Genomic DNA, 27,194 nt, shown 5'->3' on the forward strand with positions numbered 1-27,194 from the left:
TTGCAGGCTCGGGCCTTGTGCTGGGATGTGCAACCGCCGTGCATCGGCACAGGAGGTGTTGACAGGTGGCTGCTGCTGGGTTACATTGTGGGCAGCAGTGGGTAGTGCCGCAAAATCCATTGTTGTGCCGTAATACGCTCCGATGTCTAAGCTCTCAGTCTACACTAACCCGCACACTGACCCGCTTGGTGAGGTATGGTCAAATAACCCCGATGACCCATGAAAGCCTCACGGTGTCCGGGAACTCTTTTTCCAGTTAATATTAACATCGAATCCCGCGTGCACGAATCACTCGAGTTTGAATCGTAAACATGGCAATTGGTTCGCGTGACGCATCCATTTAACAGGCGCTTCAAGCACCACGACGTAAATAACAAATATTTTAAAACCTCAATTCTTGGATCAAATAACAACCCAGAATCGTGGTAATTCCCACAATCAGGCAAGAGCTGTCGCACGTCTACTGCCCAGCGCAGCAAGAACGCTCTTCCAGACGCAGCCAAATGTCGTGAGGCCCGCAGCTTTAAACGCAGAGCTTACACAACACAAGCAGCCATAAAACACACAACACACACACGTGCGCACACACGCACACGCGTACAGCGCGTTCACTTTGCTTTGTGTCGACGGCAAGTTCGCTAGCGTGGAATGACGCCGCTTCGGGACATAGCCCTTGCAAAGCTGAGTCAAATTCAAGGGGATGGTGAGAGAGCGGTGGGGGGGGGGGTGGCGGTTTGAGAGACTGGGGGAGGCATGAGCCAGACTTTGGCGGAATGTGCCCGGGTTACATTGCCATGCGAGCGTCAGTGCCTCATCACCGTTGGCACTTTTTAAAAACAAATAATTTCTTTAAATGGCAAATGATAGATAACAACAATAAACTCGACACATTAATCCAGCCTACGTGTTAAATCGACACATTCATTAACACCACTGTGGCCCTTCAAAGGAGAATGTGTACAGTAGGTGACATTTGGGCAAAGTCCCTTCTTCATAGCAGACAGACGGGGACCACTCACACGCCTTGCGATGATCGGGTGCTTTCCGGGCGATTGTGGTCATTGCGATATCTCAGTATAAGCAAAAGCACGTGACCGCTGTGATGACTGCGCAAACGCAAATGTGACACACCGAAGAAAACGTAGACAGTACAGAACTGGCAGACCTGATGGGTAGAACAAGGCAGACTGCACAGACAAGACAAACACGGACAAAACTCGGCAAAAACGAGACAACAGATGATAAAGACCCAATGAGTCAGCAAGAGTTGCACAGAATCGCAATACCGAATGGTGACGATTCACCGAGTACCACGGGAAGGGAGCGGGGTGTAGCGTATACGTGCGCGCGTGGCCATTCTTACACGCCTAGCAACCGCCCCGTTGGTGCGCGTGCGCGTGGCAGCGTGCCCGGAGCGCGAACGAAATTGCGCTCCCGAGCCATGGAGCTGACGAGCGGAGCTCACACCGTGGTGCGCGGACAATGTCTCGCCTCGCTGAGACGCTGCATTATTTAGGGAGTGGCACTTGCAAGCCAAGCGAGAGACAAACACCGCTGAGCCCCCCCCACCCAACCCCACTCACCCCTCGCCTCCCGCCATCCGTCCCTGCAGGTGGCTACACGTTGGTACTCGTGCCATTCTAATTATTATTACTACTACCCCTGTTCACCCAGCAGAGCCTCACCGGGTCTCACGACTCTTCTTCGGAAGGACTCGGGCAAGTTTGTTTTTCGCAGGAAAGGGGGGGAGGGGGGTGATGATTCGCTACCACAGATTCCAATCAAAACGCCAGTGAGCAACGGCCCCACCCCCGGCAGACGACGTAACGGCATCGTCGTCGCCGCGATGACCCCCCCACCCCCCAACCGCCACACCGAGCGGGGCCCACGGGAGGTCATTCGGAAAATCAACGCTTTTATTTTGTCCGCGTACAGATTTTAGGAGCCGGCGCCGGAGCCCTCACCTGGCCTCTGACGCCCCCGTGGGCGGTGCGCATGCGCAGGCCCCACGACACCACGCGGCCCAGGACCTCGTCGGAGACGGTGAACTCCAGGATGGGGCCCATGCCGCCCGTCCTCGGAGGCAGCTCTTCCGCCAGCAGGTACAGCATCTGGTCCACGTTGTTCCGCACCAAGTTCTTCTCGTCGGCAGGGGCCGTCGATGATGCGACCCCGTCGCGCCCCCCACCCGCATTCCTCTCGATCACCTTAAGCACCTGTGGCGGTCGGGGAGCCGGTGGGGCATCGGACGGTGCTCAAAACTGTTAACTATTTTTTTATTTTACCAGGTAAGGTATTAACTTATTTTTCAGAAGCAACCTGGCCACAAATGATAGCTCAACCAAGTGGCCTAATCGTGTCGAGATTTATAGCAGCCAATACGCGTGACGTTGATTCTAAATGTGGAGGGAAAAACGGAAGACCCGGATAAAAATCCACGATACCAAAGGCAGAACATGCAAACTCCAAATATACAGCAGGGTGGTCGGGATTGAACCGACGACCTCCTGTATACCAGGCGAGGTAGTTAACATCTCGCCACAGTGGCGCTTGCTCACGGGGTGCACCGCGTGTTGGTGGGCGCGGTGGACGCAGGCGAATGTCGGCAGCGAGTGTCTGCTGGAACTCTGCCCCCCCCCGCCCCCCACTACACCGCAAACAACGACCCTGACTGACCAGGCTGAGGGATGCAGTGGGGTCATAACCGAGGCCTTTAGAAAACGTTCCAGCTACGGAGTTGAGGTGTTTCATTCATTCACTAAAGAGCAAGCAAATGCATAGATAGCTCTGATGTGACCAATTCAAAGCGACCTCAACTTAAAAGCAGCGATCGCCCGAAAGGGCCTCTTCAAAGAACAGCCCCGCAGTAAGAATGCTGCCGAGAGGGCTCATGCTCACAGAGATTAAGAACACCGCTTTAATGACCATAAATACTGCACGCGAAAAGCAACAGACAGCAGTCGTGATTTCACCCTGTGGAAGAGATCAGTGTGAAAGGAAACTCAGAGAGTGCCCGGGAGGCTTATAATGTCAGATCACTGGCGATCCCGGGTTCAAATCCAGGATTCCATCTGCACGTGATGAAACGGGGTTCTCAAGTGGAGCGCGTTGCTGGTCTGTGGGGGGGGGGGGGGGGGGGTGAGCGGACTGTTTTTCGGGGGGGAGAGGACTCGGGGGGGGGGGGGGGAGCGGATTCTGGGGGGGGGGGGGGGGGAGCGGACTCTGGGGGAGGGAGCAGACTTTGGAGGGGGGGGGAGCGGACTGGGGGGGTGGAGCGGAATGTGGGGGGGGGGAGCAGGCTGTAGTGTGGTTGTCTCGGTGTGGTCTAGGACCGTTCTTGCAGTCGTTTTGCTGCCTTGCCAAAGATTGGGATTTGAACTAATGCAATTTGATCGTATATACTTTATTTAATGTAGTGATTCGCTTACGTTTCCTATACTTTGCTTTCCTATCGTGTTTTTGTATTGTTTGTCGTTGTAACGTTCTGACCCACCACCACTGGACATCCATGCAAACGAGCTTCATAGCTCACCGGATTTCTCCAGGATCAATAAACATTTTGATTCCCGTCCTGGGGGAACGAGTTCATAAGCGGCGGCGAGCCAACGGCTGCGCCACCGCTCCCCGAACCCCCACCAACACGACTACGATGGGGCACGGAGAGAGCGAAGAGCGGCGCGAGGAAGCCACCCACCTGCATCCAGTGGTTCCTGTAGACCATGAGGCACGTCTCGGGGTCCGCGCCGGGGGAGCTGGGGGGCTCCGGCTGGGCGGCGGCCACGGCGGCGGCCACGGGGCCCGCTGCAGGGGCGCCCGCGGCGACGCCCGTGGCACCGGCGGCCACTTCCCGCTCGGCCTTGCGGCCCCCCGGCCCCCCGCGAGCGTTGAAGCGGCTGAGCCAGCTCATGCTGAGCCGCGGTGGGGGGGAGACGGGGGGGGGGCTGGGGGGGGAGCGGCCCCCCCAACCGGTCCAGGTGGACGCTTTCGCCGGCGCCCGCTGCGATCTCTGCTGGGGAAACGGACGACAGGGATAGACGGTCAACCGCTCGGCGGCACTTGCAACAAATGGGGGAGCGAGTTTCTTGATTTGCTCCCCCTCCGCCCCGCCGTGGGCCTTGTCCACTGGGGCAGAGTAAATGGGTGCTCACTGCCGTGGTGAAGTCTCAGTCGGCAGGTCGCGTGCGGCGGGTACCCCGCCTCTACCAACACGCCTGCTCGGGTGTGGAAAAGTCGACCAAATACCCTCGAGAGCTCTTTGGTTCATTCGGTAAAGTCACGTAGAAAATAAACTCAAATAATAATAAAATGCGACATTTCGATTGCAACACAAGCAAACATCATCAGGTAAGAATGAATGATAAAACACAGACACGGGAACAGCATAGGCACACACACATGTAGAGAGACACAAATACACGCCGAGGGAGACACACACCAAGACAAACAGAAGGACAACAACTCTGTGCCGAGACCTTAAATAGAGACAGGGGAGAGGCCGGGGCAGAGAGAGGACTGGGGAGGTGGGACCAGCTGACAAACGAGGGGACAAGGAGGGAGCAGTGTGGAATTCCGGACCACAGTGGCCGGAGGAGAGAATGGCTTAGAGCAAGAAAATCTAAAGTTTGAGAAAACAAATTTTGTCAAATTAAGAAGTGTAATGCAATGCAGCACAGAGGGTCGGTTACCACACAGTTAAGGCATAGCCTGGTTGATTAACGTTCTCCCAAAGATTGCTAAATTAGAAGTAAAGTGTGAGTTGTGAGTAAACCCTCCCCGTAGAGGTGGTTCAAACTAGACTCGAAGCTTTCGTGACTGCAGGAATTACTCTTTGTTTCTTTCGGTAAAGTCACGTGGAGAGCTCTCCCCTAGTGGTGTGAGAAGGCGATTACAGGGCTGCACCATTACCTTCCTGCGTAAAAACAAGCGAGTGGAGGAATTGTCAAAATAGTAACCCAACACAGCAGGACCCTAATGAACGAGGCTCGAGTGTCAGAGAAGCGTTCCTGTCATAAATATGAATATTAATTGCGTTATCTGCAGTGTAACGCTACGACTGAAAGATGACCACTGCACTGCCCAACCGGATTTTTACAAGAACGGCCAACGTTATCGTGATTCAAAAAAACCCTCATGGAATCCATCAGGGGCAAAGGAAAACATGCAAAATGTGTTTCAATTTTAAAACCGTCAACACATTTCTGGGCAGCATTGGCAACCGAGTCTTGGAAGGTCGCTTTGAAAAATAAACCGACACTGGCATCGGACGAGCGGCGTGGGGTGTGTGGACCACCACGGGGACCCTCGCTCCTCCTCCGGCGGCGATCGGGGGGAGCGCATGGGGCAGGGTGGAAGAAACGGAGATGGTGCCATTGCCTATGGGGGAATTGAGGCAAATATAGCCATGCCTGAAGGAGGCAGCATCGAAAGTAGGATTGCCAAAATCTGCCCTGGACAGCTCTGGGTATCCAGAGTCGCCAAGCGGATGTGGGCGGGGCGGTGTGAAACTGCCTCTCGACTTCACACAGAGACCCACAAGCGCACCAAGGGACCCAAGGGCTACCATCGAGACCCGTCAACTCGCAGAGAGGCCCACAAACGCTTACGCAGAGTCCAACAGACGTATGCCAGACATCAAACACCATCAGGACAAGATCCAGGAAGTCAGAATAAAAATAGACAAAGTCAAGATCGTTATTCTGGCTTCAAACTAAATGTCGTTCATCTAAATCGCTGCTCAATTTGTTCGTGAGAATTGTTCTTCAACTTACCAGTGAGCCGAGCTAATGATAATTGGCGGGTTAAACAGTGCATATGATCACTTAATTGGTTTGACTGTGTTTGGTGGTGGAGGGTATTTATGACTTAAATGTTCATCAGCAGCAAAATCCTGCGTGTCAAATTCACTGTCTGTGATGAAGAGATGGATTGATGTGGGAGAGATGGATGTGGTTCTCAAGATCGGCCTCTGTGGAGGAGGCTCGTGAAGGACGCGACTGGGCAGTTGGAGTCACCACCTTCGAACAAGGACAGTGGGAGGAAGAGCGACGCTCACAAGAATGAACTGAGTGGGACACAGATAAAACGCAGCAAGTAGGCACAGAGGGAGCACAGCTGGTGATAGTCATCTCGGTCAGTCAACCCATGGCACCAGGGTCTGTCGTGGCCTCCTGCCAGTGAGCCTTTGACACTTCATGTGGCCTCAAGGTAGAACACCAAGCCCGGCCAAAGTGTGTGGTGACGTCACTTCCACTTTGTGGCCAAATGGTCGTCTTTGTTACTTAGTGAGAAGGCAGTGTAACAAAATCCATTGTTGTACTGTACTTCCATGTTGCCACATCTATGCTCCACGCGTTCACCAACTCGCACTGGCGAGGCTGGTGAGGTAGTCACGTACCACCGCCTCCCACTATCCCCCAAGGCTGTACATCTCCATGTATACAACAAAATGAAAGGCATAAGTTACACAGATTCAGCATGTCATTCGTAATGCTGCTTCACAAGCAAACGTCGTATTGTAGAATGGTTCTTTAGAGTAGAGAGAGGGGCCAAAGGGATAGTGACTCACAGATGGAGAACGCACTATACAGGTGTGGTGAAATCAACCCTTTTAAGTTGGCATATGAACAGTTTTTAAATGGAAACACGAGCTGTATTTTTTTTCCATTCACAGATATCAGGCACACTGCAGCACTTCATCATATTAACAAGGTGCAGGCGCAGCCCCGCAATTACTTGTTCACGTCACTGCTGGTGGAAGGGCCTCCACTGTAGCAAGCTCTGGAAAGCCCCTTGAGAGGGTGTTTGGCCTACTCTTCCATGCTGGCCAGACGTCTTGGAAGGGGCTGGCATATAAACCACACCTTACCCCACAGCACGTGACCTGTCAATCGACTGTTGTGAACCCACTTACTGTATGCTGCTGCTGGGTGGGCAGAGGCAGGGGCGATATTTTGGAGACTCGCCCCATCGTCTCAACTGCCGCGCCAGGAGATCGAATCGTACTGGCGACCTCTGGATTCCAAGTCAAGCGTGCTGACCACTGCACCACAGCGGCATCATCGCAACACTCGACGATGCAAAACTCTGCTACTTATAGCAGTAGCCTTACAGTGGATCTTAAGATGCATGCCAAAGGATACTACTGCGTGATTTGTGGGTTGTTTCCTATGTGGCTTAGCACCGTAAACCAGCACTGAATTACACTGCGCCAGGGTGTCGCAGTGGTATCGCCAGGGTGCCGCAGCTTCACTAAAACATTTTTGCGGAGAAACAAATACTTTTGCAGCCCGACCGCACAGAAATCGCAGCCGTCTTTACCGCGAGGCGAACGAGAGGCGACTCGCCTTGTGACGCCAACCTCCCACCGAGTGCGCCGTGGGGGCACGTCCACGCTCGCTCTGGCACGCCACGATGACCTGGGTCAACGTGGCGAGTGGTCCAGCACCTTCCCTGCGGTGCTGCCAAGAGCGGCCCCCTTCTGGCCCAGCTGCCGCCGCCGCCGCCGCCGCCTTCGTCTCGACCGTCGCGTGGCGGTGCTGGATGCAAGAAAGGAGGCAGTCAATGGCCCCTTTTCTTTTCAGACTCTCTCTCCGTCTCCTCCATCTCTCTCTCTCTCTCTTTCGGAGTGGGGACCGCTGCCAACGTCTGGCAACTCTCTGACTAGCATCGTGAAGGAAATGGGCAAAAAAGGCACTTGAGAGCAAAAAACGAACGCGCCGCCTCCAAGCGAGGAGCGACGCTTGTTTTGGTAGCCCACATTTTGGCGCTTGGTTTTTACATTCACAGCCAATGTGTGAACGCAATATCTAGGCGCAGAACGTCATCTATTCATCAAGTAAAACGGATTTCTTTCGCTCATGATATGTCCGTGAAATTACACGAGAAATAAATCAACGTGCATGCAAATTATAAACTCATTATATGCTCATGTAATATTTAGGCAAACTGCGAGAAAACACTGAACATTAAATATACATTAACAAAATCAATAAACAATAAAAATATGGCACAAACGAGGCAACAATTTCCAATCCTTATATCTTACCACAACACCCCGAAAATAAACAATTCAAGGCATCGTTACTCGGGGTGAGATGTTTATACCTCATCGACATTATCGGAGAGTCTCGCTCACACACGAGACTTGTTTTCAGGAGAGTTCTGCACTACTCCGCTTGGCCAATTCCACTTGTTGTTGTTTTGTGTTGTGTGGGAGGAAACCGCAGAAGCCAGAGAGAGCCCATCGTGCCCGGCTCAACATAGCATTATAGCTTCTAAACAACTCAGATTACAATGCGCATATCCTGTCCTCTGCGCCATTAACAGCTTGATTAACAACTGACTCAAGTACCTCAATTCACAACCCCTCCTCGCCCTCCCCCGCCACCCACCTAAACTTTGCAAATGCAAATTTACACGCACACAGGCGTCTACAGACAGGGTCTGGAATGCGATGGAAAGTAGTCTTGTTGGATTGGAAACTGAACGGTTTACACAATTGTCCATCTGCCCCCTCCCACCCTCCAATCTGTGCCTACATAAGTTTCCATTCCTACTTAAGCCGGTGGCGAGTGGGGAAATTTCAGGCTGATGACTGTAGTAATATCCCTGGCTGTAGCTGCAATATGCCTGCTGTAATAAGCAGCCGTGCACCAACTTGTCATCGTGGGCGTTGTATGTATGCACTGTCGCTACGAGCGTTAAGAGCATCCCGCGTAGCCATACAGCCACTTCCAAAGACAGCCGTGCGCTGCAAAGTACTTCGGGATCCACGCACGGGAATTAAATTTCTTCCTTGTTATTGTTTTTTCTTCAGTTAAACACTCAGGCGGTGGGCGAGGACGAAATGCGCGGAGGCGCAATGAATTCCTAACAATCGGAGATCGGTGCGTGAGATTATTGCATTGCGAAGATCACGCAATGTGCGACTACAGTTGATCATCGATTATCCGGCACTGCGCGATTATTATCCGGCTTCCAACATTATCTGGCGGTCTAAACGGGCAAAACCGCTCCAAAGGCTGTAACCCAATCCGGCAAAGGGCACCGTGCGCGTGAAAACAAAATTAGCAATGCTTTAATTCAGTGTCAAGTATGACATACAGTACATTATACACTACATGCAACTTCAACAATGAAAATACTGCATGTATATACATCACCCCATGATGATGTCGTCGATATTGGCGTGGAAAGTACGATAGAGTCAATACATTAACTTTTTAAAGTAGGAAATTTATTCGTGTCTATTTGTATGCCTATTTATGTCAATTTCACATAGTTAACATATTTTAAACATTAAAAAACATAAGACCGAACAGCATAATATACTACAAGAATGTGCAAAAATAAGCTATTTTAAATCATGATTTAGTGATCATCTGGCGTTTTTGAAAATCCGGCGCCCTCTCCCCCCGACGAAGCCACCGGATAATTATAATCGATGATCTTCGATGGACTGTAAATCCTTACTATCACAGACAGCTCATCAGGAAGCGACTGTGAGAACAATACACAAACATCACAGCGTACCACAACACAGGGCTGCTGAGAGGAGAAATTAATTGATTTTAGCAACAGGAGGTTGCTCTAACCTACAGTCCTACACAAATTAAAATATTGCAAATATTGCTTTGTACGAGGTTAAGATATTTCCTCCAATTCTTAATGGAAACCCATTATCATTTATAGTTTAGAAAAACCGATTGCATCTCAAGACTATCTCAGGAGGATCCTCCATTGAGATGTTTGGCCAATTCCTCTTTCGTGAGTGTTGCGCATTTTAGAGGAAACCGGAGTACACAGAGACAGCTATAACAACAACTCACTAAACTACGACTTATTATTTTACCAGCTAAGGCCCACTGAGCTGTATAGCTCTTTTTCGAAAGCGACCTGGCCACAAATGATAGCTCAACGAAGCGGCTTATGTTCAAGTGGAAATTTATAGCAGCCAAATACTCTAAACGGGTGATGTTGATTTTAAATGTGGAAGGAAAAACCAGAGGACTCCCGAGAAAAATCCAAGCGCCACGGGGAGACCACGCGGACTCCAAATATACAGGCGTCAGGGTTGGGATCGAACCCACGACCGACTGTATACCAGGCGAAGTAGTTAACGTCTCCTAGCCACCGTGGTGCCACTACTCCCGCCGTTTGCCAATAAGCGTCGGTGACGTCACCACGGTGCCTGTGCCAGGCCAGGTACACTTTGAGGCCACATGAAGTGTCGAAGGCTCACTGGCAGGAGGTCTCGGGACAAACCCAGCTGGCATGGGTTGGCTGACTGAGATGACTGGGAGATCCAATAGCTGTACCCCCTACTGTGCTAACTTGCTGCATTTTAGCCGCCCGCCGCTCCACTCGTTGTTGTGTCACTCCTCTGCCCTCAGTTGTTGTTGGAGGGCGACCGTCTCCAACTGCCCATGGTGGAAACACCGAAATAAGCACAGAGACAATGCGCACGCACGCAAAATCAAAGCACTGCACGGTGGGCTTAGGGCAGTGTTTCTCACGAAATTTTTCAATCCTCGGAACCCACTTTGCGGTAAACACTTCGCAGTTCACCCAACTAAAAAAAATTCCCAACTGTGCATGCATGAGCAAGGGACTTGAGAGGGCCGGGGATGAGGGCTGACGGCCGTCTGCTACCGCACTGTGCCAGGGCGACCGACGGAGAGGGGAGGGGCGAGAGGTGTGAGGGGTGGATCGGCCACTGAACGGCACAGAGTTCGTCTGCCCTCGCTTGGGAACAGTGAGGTTCTTTGGTTTCCTACAATTGCCAAAAATAACACGGCACACCCGGGACTTTGCCGTGTTCGCCACTTTGCAGAGGGTGCCGTTTCGATACGGCAGGCCGTCCTGGTTATTACTGTGGGTGTATTAATCATAATATACGTATCATCTGATTCGCAGTTGATATTAATGATCCTGTGCCGTAATTTGAAATGAGCAGGATATTGTGTGCGGGCGTCACTGTCCAAATTTGCTAAATTCAGAAGTCATGTTGGAAATTACTCAATAAGGATGACCCACAACAGCATCGCTCCCTACTGTGAGGCTACTGCAGCCTTCCTTGGTGGGAGCCTCGTGCTATAGCAATGGTGCGAATACCGAATGTTCTCAATTATTACGATGCTATTTCAGTGGCAGAGTGGGTGGGCATGTGCTGACACTACAGTATGTGGAACAGAGGTTACTTGAAGGGATCTCTGAGCTACCCTCTGTTGTATCTGCTTCTGTGGACCATTCTCTAACACAGAGCATTGCACTGGGAGATCCGAATGCATTATTCATCGCATGACAAGATGCCGATAACACAATGAAGAGGAAACTTCGGTAAAAGACAAATAAGATAAAAACAGAAGAGTGCACGAGGGGATTTCCTGAACTGTGCATCCACGCACAGCCAGGCCACAAGGATCACACCACACACGCTCAGACACTCAGACGTCCAGGCGACCATTCACCGCGAAGACAAACTGTCGGCGATCATGCAATTAGCGAGCACCTATTAGGGGTGGCGAGGTATAGCACGTGTGTGATGGGACACCACAGCTGGCGACCCTAGGATGTACACACGCAGGACATGTACAAACGCCTCACAGACACGCACAGCAGGCACCTCAAGGGCATAGTATTAAAGGCTCGCAGAGAATATAAATATATATGGAAGATGGACAAACACGCTTATTAAACGGGGTGGGGGGGGTATAGAAAAGAGAGCACAGCAACCGATAAAGACGCAACACACCTGAATAGCGCGCACACACACACACGGAACACACCTGAATAGCGCGCGCACACACACACGGAACACAACCTGGGAAACACAATTGAAGGCAACAGAGGGAATGGATAGGGCACACAGATAAACTCATGCGGGAGATAAACACCTGAGAGACACACAAAGAGAACACATCACATAGAGACACACGCACAGCTCACGACATACACACACACGCAAGGCACATAAAAGAAACGCATCATACACCTGAAATGACACACACACGCACGCACACGTGAAAGAGACGCACACATGCACGCACCACCAAAATGCATGAAAAGAATGCACTTGTAAAGACACATCGCACACAACTCGATAAAATACACACACCTGAAGGACACACACAACGCATGTAAAGGAGACACGAGTGTGAAGGTCACAAACACGTGAAGAATGCACAGAATAAACCTTAAAGTCACAAGACAGAACAAAGTCCACACACAGGAAGGCCACATGCAGAACACACTGCACAGACATACAGAACATATCTTTAAATACACCTTAAACCACACGCGTGAAGAACACACAGGAGACAAAAAGAACGTACCTTAAAGACACAAAACAAATAAAAAGATCCCCCGTATAGCCTTGACAGACTGCTGGGACAAGTGCTGTTAGAGAGTACCTATGAAGGCCGGTATGGCACACGAGGGGGTGGGTGGCCAACACCACGCCCGGCAACCTTTGTCTCCCCAGTGACACAGAGACCTGAAGGACACACAGACACACAGAAGATATGGGAAACAGACGCAGACAGCACTTGAAGAAGGAGACACACCAGACCGGGCAAAGACACGAGCGCACAGGCCGAGCGATTCGGGTGCCAGGCCTACTGTTGGGACCGTGTTTATATATAGAATCTCTTACGTGTGCACACGATTGCACATTCACCTCTACTGTAAGTGTGTGCATGCATATGTGTGTGTATGAGAACTCACACACACACACAGGCTATACGGGGGATCTTTGTCTTTGATCTTTGTGAGAACTCAATTGGGGAGCGGTAGGCTAGCGGTTAGCGCACCGCGCTGCGAATTCCCGCTCACGGCCAACACCAGTGACGATTATCGGAACCGGTCCTGGGCATCCCCTAGGTTGACTCAGCCTCAAAACGAGAACCTGGTGCGATGTGTAAACATCGTCACGAAGGAGACGAAGGGCGTGGTGTTGGCCACGCACCCCATTGTGGGCCGTGCAAGCCTTCATAGGTGCTCGCTAACAGCACTTGTCCCAACAGTCTGTTAAGGCTATACGGGGGACATTTGTCCTTGTCTCGTGAACCCAAGTATCCGCGTGCACACGCACACAGTGCGCTCGCGAACATCGCTTTTGGTACACCTCCTGTGCGCAGTGTCCCCCACGTGTGCAAGCGCAGCATGCGGGTGTCGTGTTGGCCTTCACAGGTGCTACTCGCTAACAGCACTTGCCCCAAAGAGCCGGTTAAGGCTATACGGGGGATATTTGTCTTTGCTGTACCCTCGAGTGATGGTGCTGCCGCCCTGATGCAAGGCGTTTTTTCATCGCGGTTGCTGAGCACAGAGGGACAAAGGCCCAAGATGCCAAACGGCCAGCAACAAACAGCACGATCGCAGGTGTCATCGATAGGCGTGAACGCACTTTTCTTGAACTGAGCAAGGTTTTAATAACTTGGGGAAAAAGAACGACGTGAGGGAATTCCAAACTGCAAGAGTGCGAGGAAAGAAGCAAAAAGTGTTTTGACCAGCATAGTGGTGGTGAGTGTGTGGGTGAATTGAGTGTATTGTTGTGACCTGCAGTGAGGGTGAGTGAGTGAGTTGTGACCTGCAGGGTGGTGAGTGTGTGGGTGAATTGAGTGTATTGTTGTGACCTGCAGTGAGGATGAGTGAGTGAGTTGTGACCTGCAGTGTGGTGGTGAGTGTGTGGGTGAATAGAGTGTATTGTTGTGACCTGCAGTGAGAGTGAGTGAGTGAGTTGTGACCAGCAGGGTGGTGAGTGTGTGGGTGAATAGAGTGTATTGTTGTGACCTGCAGTGAGGATGAATGAATGAGTTGTGACCTGCAGGGTGGTGAGTGTGTGGGTGAATTGAGAGTATTGTTGTGACCTGCAGTGAGGGTGAGTGAGTTGTGACCTGCAGGGTGGTGAGTGTGCGGGTGAATTGAGTGTATTGTTGTGACCTGCAGTGAGGGTGAGTGAGTGAGTTGTGACCTGCAGAGTGGTGAGTGTGTGGGTGAATTGAGTGTATTGTTGTGACCTGCAGTGAGGGTGAGTGAGTGAGTTGTGACCAGCAGTGTGGTGGTGAGTGTGTGGGTGAATTGAGTGTATTGTTGTGACCTGCAGTGAGGGTGAGTGAATGAGTTGTGACCTGCAGGGTAGTGAGTGTGTGGGTGAATTGAGTGTATTGTTGTGACCTGCAGTGAGGGTGAGTGAGTGAGTTGTGACCAGCAGTGTGGTGGTGAGTGTGTGGGTGAATTGAGTGTATTTTTGTGACCAGCAGTGAGGGTGAGTGAGTGAGTTGTGACCTGCAGGGTGGTGAGTGGGTGAGTTGTTGTGAACAGCAGGGTGGGGGTGGTTGAATCCAGTGCGGATGAAACGACACAGCCAGTGCATTAGACCGGGTCTGCACGTCCCGAACAGATTATATCTTAGATATATAAAACTTGTTCTCAAAGTCCACGGCTGAACGATGGCCTTTATTTTGCGTTTGGTGCACACAGGTGTGTACACAGCGCACGGATAGCGGTAGCACAGTGTTCAGTGTGTAGCACAGTGTTCAGTGTGTAGCACAGTGTTCAGTGTGCTGGTCTGTGATCCCGGCTAACCCAGTTGATTCCTGGTCACTCGCAGTCTTCCAAAATCATCCATTGACTCCCCTCCCCTCTGCCTACTTCTCCTCACTCATCCCCACTCTGCTCCTACCGCTCTCCCTGCTCATCTCACTCTACGCCCCCCCCTCCAGACGCTCTCCCCGCTCCAGTGGCCGAGGCTCTCTGTGGGAGCCCCCGGTCAACCTCCTACCGAGCGGCTCCCCATTATGGCCAACGTCACGCGAGCAAACTTCCGTCGAGAGGCCGCCACATCAAACCGACTGGGCAATATCCGAGGTATCGTAGACCTCCCGTGAACACCGAGACCCGATCGACCCTCTACGGGCACGACTGACACTCCGGTAACCGACGTGGGATCACCGCATGATACGACTGGATGAAGCAACCTCTAATTAACACGGTTGGCTATGTACGGTGCGAAAGAAGTTCAACATACGTACACACAAGAGGTCAACTGAAGACCGCGGGCGAACGCCGGGGAGTTCTGTTACCGAGGTGCCTCAAAGTTTCCTTGAGGGCCCCACCGCAGCTCCACGCGACTCTGCTCTGCCAATAAACCTACGGTAGTCGTGGCTCCACCAACCGCCGCTACTCCGGTGGGCTGACCAGTAGTCGCTCGACTCCAGACGCTATCGCAAACTACAACCTGGACGTGTAATTTGTAAGCGACACCATGCTGTACTTGCCATAGGCTAGAGGAAGTGTCAGGGTGCTCGTTCCCCTCTGCTGCCCCCAGTCTGTAACTACCCTCCCCCAGCCATCCGTGCTGTCAACTCCCCTCCTCTGTTTTAAATACAGGTTCAAGATCTCCTTCTCTCTCTCCAGAAATAAAATACACACGGCCAATGTTTCTGTCGTGTCTGGCAATGCGGTTGCATTGGCGTGCTCTATGAATCTGAACTGCCTTGTATTGCACGATGGGAATCGTTATCATCTGCAAACCGCGACCTGACCGACATGGACACTAGACATTTACTCTCGTGTCCACGTGCCATGCTGGATGTATAGGTCATTTCAGCAACAGGTGATTGTACCAGTATATTTCTTCCGGTATGATGTGCTAATACAGGATATGTACACAACCCCACAATAGCAATGAATGTTTGCATGTGTCATACTTACATCTTTATCTATGTGTACGTAGCGTCCCGAGACCATCAGGTCATCGCAGCCAATAAGGACACCATATCTCACCGTGGCTCCCTTCCTAGTGCCAGATGCTCTAGGTATTGCCCACCGTGGTCATTAACAAAACATAAGTAACACAACCTGAGAAGGCTGGAGAGATGTATGCTATGAACTACACTGAGACAGCAAAAGAGAAACACGTGGACTCGAGAGGAAATACTCAAGATTCATGACACCGTTCAACCTCATAAATAACGTTTTTTTGTGTTCGATCACGTAAATATAAATGTGTCGTAAACCCACTTCCACCCGACACAAACACTTAGTAAGGTTTGTCATGTGAACACAACATGCCAATTAGTTACTCAGAATCTTTAGACTGGAAAACTCCGATGAGCTAAGAATCGCTTTTTCAAAGATGTCCAGTAGGGGCGGGTCAGAAAGTTATAACAAACAAACAATACCAAAACCGATAAGCATAGAAAAGCGAGGCAAGTCACTAAAAATAAATAAGGTAAATAATTACAATGGCATGCGATGCACCGTCATCGCGTACACCCCGTAGGCGGGTGTAGTACCAGCCCTAACGGGGCTTGGCGAGCGCTGGGATAGCGCGGGCACCACGCAGAGCGTGTAGTGCGGGCTCCCACAAGGGGGAGTGGGAGTGTGTCAGGTGATCACGTGCCCAGGGAGAACTCTCGAGGGGGGTCAAAAGGGAGCTAGAACGCTCGAGAAGGCGGGCGGGGCCAAGGGTGGAGCAGCCCCGACACAGGAGGATGTAAGGTGGGTCACCTGAGAGGGACCAGGGTCGCTGCATTCTACAAGCTGGAAGCTCTACGTCCTACGAGGCATCAACACGTGGTCGGGGACCTGAGTGAGGGTCTGACCCTTCATAGCTGTAACTCCTACGTATAGTGTAGTTAATTGGGTCGTTATCACCCTAGGCTGTATCCAGTGACGGGGTAGTTACCCCTTTGTGTTAATATGTTGATGTTACAATAAAAGTACCGCCTCTAAAGAGAGACGTCTGCGACTCAATTGGACTCACAACAACTTGTGTCGAAAGTGGCCAACACGCTAGTCTATACAGCTAGCAGTAGAGTATGTCTACACGTCGCAGACCACGTACCAGGTCGTCGGACAGCGAGGACAAGGACCTCGCGCCGCATACAGCTGCAGAGGATGCGGGTGAGACACTACCAGTGGAGCAGGGTGCCATCCGGGCACTCAACGCTTCGCCGTCGGCGGAGGCGACCCTCCGGGAACGCGTGCCACAAATTCGCCACGCGACGGAAGGGGGAGACCGAGCCGGCCCTCGCCTTGCGTAGCGTGCTTTTGGCCCTGGCAAAAGCTGCCTTCCCGGAGATGGAGCACGATGGCATCGACATGTTGGTCCTCGTGAGATTGCTGGCCTTGGCGAAAATCCCTCCACACCATTCTTCCAGCCGAAGACGATGACATCTTGTCTCTCAAGGTCGCTAAGCGCATCCAAGCCCAGCTACTTCTACAATGGGACAGGGAGCAGGTGACGTGTGCCATGTCCCGCACAAGGCCGAGGCCACCCAAGGGAACGGAGCCCCTTTTGGCATGTGCGTCGACTCGGGGTGGAGGTGACCAGCATGGGGGTGGCGCGCGGCGGACAAGCAGCAGCGGCCAAGGTCGTTGTCTCGTTTCGGAGGTGACCGTGTTACCTGCTACAATTGTCATCGGGCTGCCGCGTACCATGAGGCACCTCCCAGCATCACCGCCATCCTACGCTTCCCTACACCCTGAGGTGAGTCGCGACGCACTCCACACTTGACCCCTGGACTCGCCTAACCCATTTAGACATTTCAGTTCGCGTCCCGGTCGCGTGTCAGTACAGGGGGGTCCTATGCGTAATTGGGGAGTTCGTCAGCTCCGACCAGATCAGTGGTCAGAGCTGGCCCATCGAGTGGTGGCTGCGGCCGCGGGTTCATCGGCCGTGCTCGGGTTCATTGAGGATGTGGGGATAAGGATGCTAGTTGGCACGGGTGCGTCGGCAACTATCATCTTGGAGTTGATTTACAATATTTTGCCTCCTAAGTGTCGGGTCCGAGACCCTGTTGATACACCGTATTTCGCTGCTAACTGCGCCTCATTGGATATCATCGGTCGGATAACGGCCGAGGTGCACGTCGCTGACGTTAAATTATCGGGACACATTCTTGTCTCCACGTCCCTGGCTGTTCCATGCTTACTTGGAACCGATTTCCTTGGGAGGATGCCTTTGGAAATCCACATTGACCGGGGCCGTTTGGAATTACCATCCGGCCGTCAGTTGGCATTTTTGCCTTCCCTCACCCACTTGTGTACGGCAAACGCTACAATGCAGGCACTCACGCGCCGAGCGGTGAGATTCCCTCCCAGCGCGCATATGTTGGGCCACCTCGGCTTGAGGAAGCCGCTCGATTTAAGGGCTACGGAGGGTCGGCGGAGTTGGTTCGTGCATCTCTCTCGCCTGAAACCGTTTATCGCGCCGCGTGAATTCGTTTTATCTCCACATCGCAGGGGTCATGCGTCGAGTGTGTCCGCCGAGCCGGGGTGTGTGCCCGCGGAGTTTGGTCCTCAGCGGGGTGATTCTATTCCGCTCCCAGGTGCTGCGCGACTGATGTCCCCTGCACGGCCGCGCATGCTGGCTTCGAGCGCGGAGGATCCATCGACCCGGCCTACTGCTCTCCGTGAGCAGCTGGGTTCGGTGGAACATTTGCACATTGCCCCCGGAACCTCCAGGGTGAGCGAGCCCACCTCCCCTGGGGGCCCGGCAACACGCACTCGCTCAAAGACTCGTTTTCGTGATCCCCTTGCACACACGCTCCCACGCTGTCAGTTGCTTGTCGTGCTCGCTGAGTCGTGGCAGTTATCAGCTGATCCTGGCCGCCATTGAGCTCACGAGCATTGTTACACAGTGAATGTGGGAGGTGTGATGGTAGGGGGGATCCCGAGGGTTTCCGCTTTTTTTTTATATATATTGCTTGTTGATGTGGTGTTGTTATTATGGGTTCGTTGGTTTACACCCTTCTCCCTGTTGGTTTGTACATTTGTGGATAGTGTAATTTTTGTACAAGTGGGTTGGGGTATTTATTTCTGTTCTGTTATTGTTGAGACACACTATGTTTTTCTTCCATTTCAATAATTTGTTCATTGGAGGGGGAGTTGACAGCCGGGATGGCTGGATGCTACGAAGAGGGGGGTGATGTAGTGACATCGGGGATGTCACTGTATGGTGCCGGCCCGGGAGGGCCGTGGCGTGCGATGTCCTTACATCGCGGACAGCACCGGGTGGGTTGCTGTGTGAGGCCGGCTCTAGCAAAGCACGGCGTGCGATGCACCGTCATCGCGTACACCCCGTAGGCGGGTGTAGTACCAGCCCTAGCGGAGCTTGGTGAGCGCTGGGATAGCGCGCGCACGCACCACGCATAGCGCGTAATGCGGGCTCCCACAAGGGGGAGTGGGAGTGTCAGCCCAGGGGCAAGGTTGCCCCGGGCCATGGCACTCTGATTGACCCCGTAGACACGTGATCTGGAGTGTCCACAGAGAAGGTCCCAGGTGGGGAGGCAAGGGGGTAATCACATGTCCTGGGAGAGCTCTCGAGGGGGATCGAGAGGGAGCTAGAACGTTCGAGAAGGCGGGCGGGGCCAAGGGCGGAACGGCCCCGACCTGGGAGGATATAAGGTGGGTCCCTGAGAGGGACCGTGGTCGCTGCATTCTACAAGCTGGAAGCTCTGCGTCCTACGAGGCATCAACACGTGGTCGGGGACCCGAGTGAGGGTCTGACCCTTCGTAGCTGTAACTCATACGTATAGGGTAGTTAGCTGGGTGGTCACCACCCTAGCCTGTATCTGGTGAAGGGGCGGTTACCCCTTTGTGTTAACGTGTTGCTGTTACAATAAAATTGTTGCCTTTAAAGAGAGACGTCTGCGACTCAGTTGGACTCACTACGCATTCACGCGATCCGACCCAAAAAAAGCACCTTATTACGAATATTGTAACATTGGTCGCGAAAGCCTACGAGTTAAAGTGACCACTCAAACTGTCAAGCAACACGAGAGGGCTTGGGCTGGACACGGGAGCGTGGCCCGCAGCAATGCAGGCCGAGTGGGGAAGAGTGAAGGGAGCAGGGAACAGCCAGGCAGTGAAGTGGAATGCGACCCGACGACGTGAGAGGGACGTCAACCGGGGAGATGGAGCGGTGGTGACATCGACTACTCTGGCTGGATCATTACATCGCAGGCATCGAGACGGGTGGCCACATACGCAGATTCACCCCATGATGATGGTGCACTACAGCAGTTCACAGTTAAGTGTATGGTGTGTGTTAGAGTGTAAGGGGGAGGGAGCGGTAGTGCAGTGGTTGGCGCGTTGCGCAACGAACTCCGCGGCCAAAGTTCGATTCCCTCTCACAGCCACCGACACCTGTATCGATTATCTGAACCGGTCGTGGGGCCTCCCTTAGGTAGCCTCAACCTCAAATGATTTACTTTGTGTGGTGTGTAAACTTCGCCACTAGGGAGACAAAGGCGGCCGGGCGTGGTGCTGCTGGTCACCCGCCCCCTCGTGTGCCGTGCCAGCCTTCATAGGTGACCGACTATCGACTTCCTTTCCCGTATATGACAACACATTTATTAAATAAAAACTGCAGTTTAAATTTCACTAGAGTGCTAAGTTTAACACGTAGGCTTTCGTGACCAATATCATCCATAAAACAGGTTTTTTGGGTTAGATCGTGTAAATATATAAATGTTGTGTCGTTAAAACCCGCCACCACCCGACACTGACAACTAGTGAGGGTTGTCACGTACACAGAACGTGGCAATTCGTCACTAGCACAGCACTAGTGTGTAGTGTATAGTGTAGTATACTAGTACAGCACTAGTGTATAGTGTAGTGTAGTATACTAGTACAGCACTAGTACAACACTAGTGTGTAGTGTATAGTGTAGCATACTAGTACAGCACTAGTACAGCACTAGTATGTAGTGTATAGTGTAGGATACTAGTACAGTACTAGTACAGCACTAGTGTATAGTGTAGTGTATAGTGTAGTATACTAGTACAGCACTAGTACAGCACTAGTGTGTAGTGTATAGAGTAGTATACTAGTACAGCACTAGTATATAGTGTAGTGTATAGTGTAGTATACTAGTACAGCACTAGTGTGTAGTGTATAGTGTAGTATTCTAGTACAGCACTAGTACAGCACTAGTGTGTAGTGTTTAGTGTATACTAGTACAGCACTAGTGTATAGTGTATAGTGTAGTATACTAGTACAGCACTAGTGTATAGTGTAGTGTATAGTGTAGTATACTAGTACAGCACTAGTGTGTAGTATATAGTGCAGTATACTAGTACAGCACTAGTGTATAGTGTAGTGTATAGTGTAGTATACTAGTACAGCACTAGTGTGCAGTGTATAGTGTAGTATACTAGTACAGCACTAGTGTGTAGTATACTAGTACAGCACTACTACAGCACTAGTACAGCACTAGTGTGTAGTGTATAGTGTAGTATACTAGTACACCACTAGTGTATAGTGTAGTGTATAGTGTAGTATACTAGTACAGCACTAGTGTATAGTGTAGTATACTAGTACAGCACTAGTGTATAGTGTAGTGTATAGTGTAGTATACTAGTACAGCACTAGTACAGCACTAGTGTGTAGTATATAGTGTAGTATACTAGTACAGCACTAGTGTATAGTGTAGTGTATAGTGTAGTATACTTTTACAGCACTAGTGTGTAGTGTATAGTGTAGTATTCTAGTACAGCACTAGTGTGTAGTGTATAGTGTAGTATACTAGTACAGCACTAGTGTATAGTGTAGTATACTAGTACAGCACTAGTGTGTAGTGTATAGTGTAATATACTAGTACAGCACTAGTGTATAGTGTAGTATACTAGTACAGCACTAGTACAGCACTACTGTATAGTGTAGTATACTAGTACAGCACTAGTGTATAGTGTAGTATACTAGTACAGCACTAGTGTATAGTGTAGTATACTAGTACAGCACTAGTGTGTAGTGTATAGTGTAGTATACTAGTACAGCACTAGTGTATAGTGTAGTATACTAGTACAGCACTAGTGTGTAGTGTATAGTGTAGTATACTAGTACAGCACTAGTGTATAGTGTAGTATACTAGTACAGCACTAGTGTATAGTGTAGTATACTAGTACAGCACTAGTACAGCACTAACCGGTGTGTTGGAGAGTCAAACCACAACATCGCTAGAGTGGTATGGTGTGTGTGTATAAACCATATTACATTATACAGGGTAAACAGTGCATCACGAACCTACACTACTCTCTAATGAATTGTGTGACGTGACTACATTATAGTAAGTGTTGCGTGTAATACAGTTGCCACGTGTAATAGTGTTCGTGTAGCACAGTACGTACTGTAATGTAGTGGTGTGTGTACTGGCTGGTGCTTTACGTTATGTTAAACAGCAGTGTTGTATACACAAAAGTGTAAACACGTCATCGCTTGTATTGTTACGCGTTTTAATACGGGTGTGAGAGTGCTATTGTATTATAACTTGACGTGTAATAGTATTATTGTATGATAGTGTTATTGTGTGATAGTGTTATTGTGTGATAGTGTTATTGTATGATAGTGTTATTGTATGATAGTGTTATATTGTATTATAGTGTTATATTGTATTATAGTGTTATATTGTATGATAGTGTCAGTGTATGATAGTGTTATTGTGTGATAGTGTTATTGTGTGATAGTGTTATTGGGTGATAGTGTTATTGTGTGATAGTTTATTGTGTGATAGTGTTATTGTGTGATAGTGTTATTGTGTGATAGTGTTATTGTGTGGTAGTGTTATTGTGTGGTAGTGTTATTGGGTGATAGTGTTATTGTGTGATAGTGTTATTGTGTGATAGTGTTATTGTGTGATAGTGTTAGTGTAATAGTGTTATTGTGTGATAGTGCTATTGTGTGATAGTGTTATTGAGTGATAGTGTTATTGTGTGATAGTGTTATTGTGTGATAGTTTATTGTGTGATAGTGTTATTGTGTGATAGTGTTATTGTGTGATAGTGTTATTGTGTGATAGTGTTATTATATGAGTGTTATTGTGATAGTGTTATTATGTGATAGTGTTATTGTATGATAGTGTAATAGTGTTATTGTGTGATAGTGTTAGTGTAATAGTGTTATTGTATGATAGTGTTATTGTGTGATAGTGTTATTGTGTGATAGTGTTAGTGTAATAGTGTTATTGTGTGATAGTGTTATTGTGTGATAGTGTTATTGTGATAGTGTTAGTGTAATAGTGTTATTGTATGATAGTGTTATTGTATGATAGTGTTATTGTGTGATAGTGTTAGTGTAATAGTGTTATTGTATGATAGTGTTATTGTATGATAGTGTTATTGCATGATAGTGTTATTGTGTGATAGTGTTAGTGTAATAGTGTTATTGTATGATAGTGTTATATTGTATGATAGTGTTATATTGTATGATAGTGTTATTGTATGATAGTGTTATTGTATGATAGTGTTATTGTGTGATAGTGTTATTGTATGATAGTGTTAGTGTAATAGTGTTATTGTATGATAGTGTTATATTGTGTGAGTGTTATTGTATGATAGTGTTATTGTGTGATAGTGTTATTGTGTGATAGTTTATTGTGTGATAGTGTTATTGTGTGATAGTGTTATTGTGTGATAGTGTTATTGTATGATAGTGTTATTGTGTGATAGTGTTATTGTGATAGTGTTAGTGCAATAGTGTTATTGTATGATAGTGTTATTGTATGATAGTGTTATTGTGTGATAGTGTTAGTGTAATAGTGTTATTGTATGATAGTGTTATTGTATGATAGTGTTAGTGTAAGAGTGTTATTGTGTGATAGTGTTAATGTGTGACAGTGTTAGTGTAATAGTGTTATTGTATGAGTGTTATTGTATGATAGTGTTATATTGTGTGATAGTGTTAGTGTAATAGTGTTATTGTGTGAGTGTTATTGTATGATAGTGTTATTGTATGATAGTGTTATTGTGTGATAGTGTTATTGTATGATAGTGTTAGTGTAAGTGTTATTGTATGATAGTGTTATTGTATGATAGTGTTATTGTATGATAGTGTTATTGTGTGATAGTGTTATTGTGTGATAGTGTTATTGTATGAGTGTTATTGTATGATAGTGTTATTGTATGATAGTGTTAGTGTAATAGTGTTATTGTATGATAGTGTTATATTGTGTGCTAGTGTTATATTGTGCGATAGTGTTATTGTGTGATAGTGTTATTGTGTAATAGTGTTATTGTATGATAGTGTTATTGTATGATAGTGTTATTGTATGATAGTGTTATTGTGTAATAGTGTTATTGTATGATAGTGTTAGTGTAATAGTGTTATTGTATGATAGAGTTAGTGTAATAGTGTTATTGTATGATAGTGTTATTGTATGATAGTGTTATATTGTATGATAGTGTTATATTGTGTGATAGTGTTAGTGTAATAGTGTTATTGTATGATAGTGTTATATTGTGTGATAGTGTTATTGTGTGATAGTGTTATTGTGTAATAGTATTATTGTATGATAGTGTTATTGTATGATAGTGTTATATTGTGTGATAGTGGTATTGTGTGATAGTGTTATTGTGTGTTATTGTATGATAGTGTTATTGTATGATAGTGTTATTGTATGATAGTGTTATATTGTGTGATAGTGTTAGTGTAATAGTGTTATTGTGTGATAGTGTTAGTGTAATAGTGTTATATTGTGTGATAGTGTTATATTGTATGATAGTGTTATTGTATGATAGTGTTATATTGTGTGATAGTGTTATATTGTGTGATAGTGTTATATTGTGTGATAGTGTTATATTGTGTGATAGTGTTATATCGTGTGAGTGTTATATTGTGTGATAGTGTTATATTGTGTGAGTGCTGTGTACAGTGCTGTGTACAGTGCTGTACATTACCTCGTCCCCACTGCTGCTACTGGCGATGATCGTCAACCGTCGGACCACATCCCGTCAGCTCTGCCCCTCTCATCGCGATTTCACAACAGCACTGCCCGAACACGAACATCACCACCACCATCACTACACCACCACCATCATCACTACACCACCACCATCATCACTACACCACCACCATCATCACCCCATCACCACCACCACGCCACCTAAACCACCACACAAACATCCACCACGCTCGCCATGTTAGTCGTGACGTCACAGCCCCGCCCCTCACAGCCCCGCCCCTCACTTCCCGGACTTGTCGCCCCTCCTCCCCCACAGCCCCGCCCCTCATCCAACCTGAAGACCACAGCCCCGCCCCTCATTCCCTAGGCTACCCCACAGCCCCGCCCCTCACTCCCCAGGAGACCCCCACAGCCCCGCCCCTCACTCCCCAGGAGACCCCCACAGCCCCGCCCCTCACTCCCCAGGAGACCCCCACAGCCCCGCCCTTCACTCCCCAGGCTACCCCCACAGCCCCGCCCCTCACTACCCAGTCTACCCCCACAGCCCCGCCCCTCACTCCCCAGGCTACCCCACAGCCCCGCCCCTCACTCCCCAGGCGACCCCACAGCCCCGCCCCTCACCCCCCAGGAGACCCCCACAGCTCCGCCCGTCACTCCCCAGACTACCCCACAGCCCCGCCCCTCACTCCCCAGGCTACCCCACAGCCCCGCCGCTCCCCCACCCCCACACCTGGAGTCGAACTTAATTTTTAAATACTCAACACGTGCCGTCAACAACACTGCCACCTTACAATACACACAAAACAAAAATAGGCGACGTCTCGGCCTTATTTCATTGCGCTATATATTCACAGTAGTCTCCAGAACGACGCAAATGATGTACTTTGAGTGATAAAGTTAATTGGAAAATGTGGATCGTGAACGTGTGGACAGGTGACGGGACGGAAGATGAAAGAAGCGTGGAGAAACGCGCGCTGGGAATGTTCGGGAGAGAGGAAGCGCGTGGCTTAGAGGCATGGGCAGGACGCATCGCCAGAAGAAGCCACGGATCACGACGGCATGAATGGATAAAGTCAGAGGGGACACCACGGATCACGACGGCATGAATGGATAAAGTCAGAGGGGATACCACGGATCACGATGGCATGAATGGATAAAGTCAGAGGGGATACCACGGATCACGACGGCATGAATGGATAAAGTAAGAGGGGATACCACGGATCACGACGGCATGAATGGATAAAGTCAGAGGGGACACCACGGATCACGACGGCATGAATGGATAAAGTCAGAGGGGACACCACGGATCACGACGGCATGAATGGATAAAGTCAGAGGGGATACCACGGATCACGATGGCATGAATGGATAAAGTCAGAGGGGATACCACGGATCACGACGGCATGAATGGATAAAGTAAGAGGGGATACCACGGATCACGACGGCATGAATGGATAAAGTCAGAGGGGATACCACGGATCACGACGGCATGAATGGATAAAGTAAGAGGGGATACCACGGATCACGATGGCATGAATGGATAAAGTCAGAGGGGATACCACGGATCACGATGGCATGAATGGATAAAGTCAGAGAGGACACCACGGATCACGATGGCATGAATGGATAAAGTCAGAGAGGATACCACGGATCACCACGGCATGAATGGATAAAGTCAGAGGGGACACCACCATAGCCAAGAGGACGATGATCACCACCATGCGAGATGGATTGTGGTAACAGGGCTCCAAGCTGATGACATAACAACAGGGCAGCGTCACTCGTTACTCATCAGAAGATAATGTTACCCAGCATGAGGTCGTTAGATTTTTATTTAATTATTTATACTCCAGACGGGTGGGGGGTTCAAGAGTTGTGGATTGTCTCCTTTGACATGATAAGTGTAATGTGTATTGACAAAAGACAAATATCCCCCACGTAGACTTTAACAGACTGCTGGGGCAAGTGCTGTTGGCGATCAACTACGAAGGCCGGCACGGCACACGAGGGGGTGGATGGCCAGGTCTACACCTGGCCGCCTTTGTCTCCCGAGTGGCGATGTTTACACATCAGCTACTCATATGAGGCTGAGTCGACCTAGGGGAGGCCCAAGACTGGTTCAGATATCCGTCACTGGTGCTGGCCGTAAGCGGGAATCGAACTCGGGTCCACTGGTCCGTAGCACAGCGCGCTAACCAGTGGACGTGCGCTCTCCACCTGTGATGTAGGTGATTGTACGTGTACCGATATGTACTGAATCACTTGCGTCACGAGATGCTTCCTGGCACAGCTAGAAAGTAAACTTTGGCTTCAAGCAGCCTCTGACAAAGAGCTGCGAGTGACCGATCAAAGTACAGGTTTCTCCTTGCTCAACTAGCATCGAGCTGTTACTGGAAGTGCAATGCATGTAATGTAATGAGATACAATGCATGTCCGTAGAAGCCTCCCAATACACGCCAAGTTCAATAATAAATGACACGGGGCAGAAGCTCGCAGTGTGAGCCCAGCGGTC

At 49.6% G+C, this 27,194-nt stretch overlaps 1 protein-coding gene across 7 annotated transcripts in view; it reads right to left on the reverse strand.

The window, feature by feature from the left end:
• FHIP1B (FHF complex subunit HOOK interacting protein 1B) overlaps positions 1-24,948 on the reverse strand; it is a 48,118-nt gene extending 23,170 nt beyond the window's left edge. Inside the window, exons 1-5 of one of the 7 annotated variants that reach the window (XM_076053563.1) lie at positions 24,678-24,948; positions 12,411-12,493; positions 7,344-7,535; positions 3,695-4,006; positions 1,965-2,216 (exon numbers count right to left, since the gene is read on the reverse strand). In XM_076053563.1, the coding sequence (XP_075909678.1) occupies positions 1,965-2,216; positions 3,695-3,907 (465 nt within the window). In that variant the 5' untranslated portion in view covers positions 3,908-4,006; positions 7,344-7,535; positions 12,411-12,493; positions 24,678-24,948. Of the gene's footprint in view, positions 1-1,964; positions 2,217-3,694; positions 4,010-7,317; positions 7,536-12,332; positions 12,494-24,677 lie in introns of all 7 variants that reach the window. The other 6 variants (XM_076053566.1, XM_076053565.1, XM_076053569.1 and 3 more) reach the window with 6 other exon arrangements.
• Between the last annotated feature and the right edge of the window lie 2,246 nt (positions 24,949-27,194).

This window comes from Petromyzon marinus, chromosome 61, assembly GCF_048934315.1.
Source record: "Petromyzon marinus isolate PM22_M1 ecotype Great Lakes invasive population chromosome 61, UKy_Petmar_22M1.pri1.0, whole genome shotgun sequence".
NCBI classification, from domain to species: domain Eukaryota; kingdom Metazoa; phylum Chordata; class Hyperoartia; order Petromyzontiformes; family Petromyzontidae; genus Petromyzon; species Petromyzon marinus.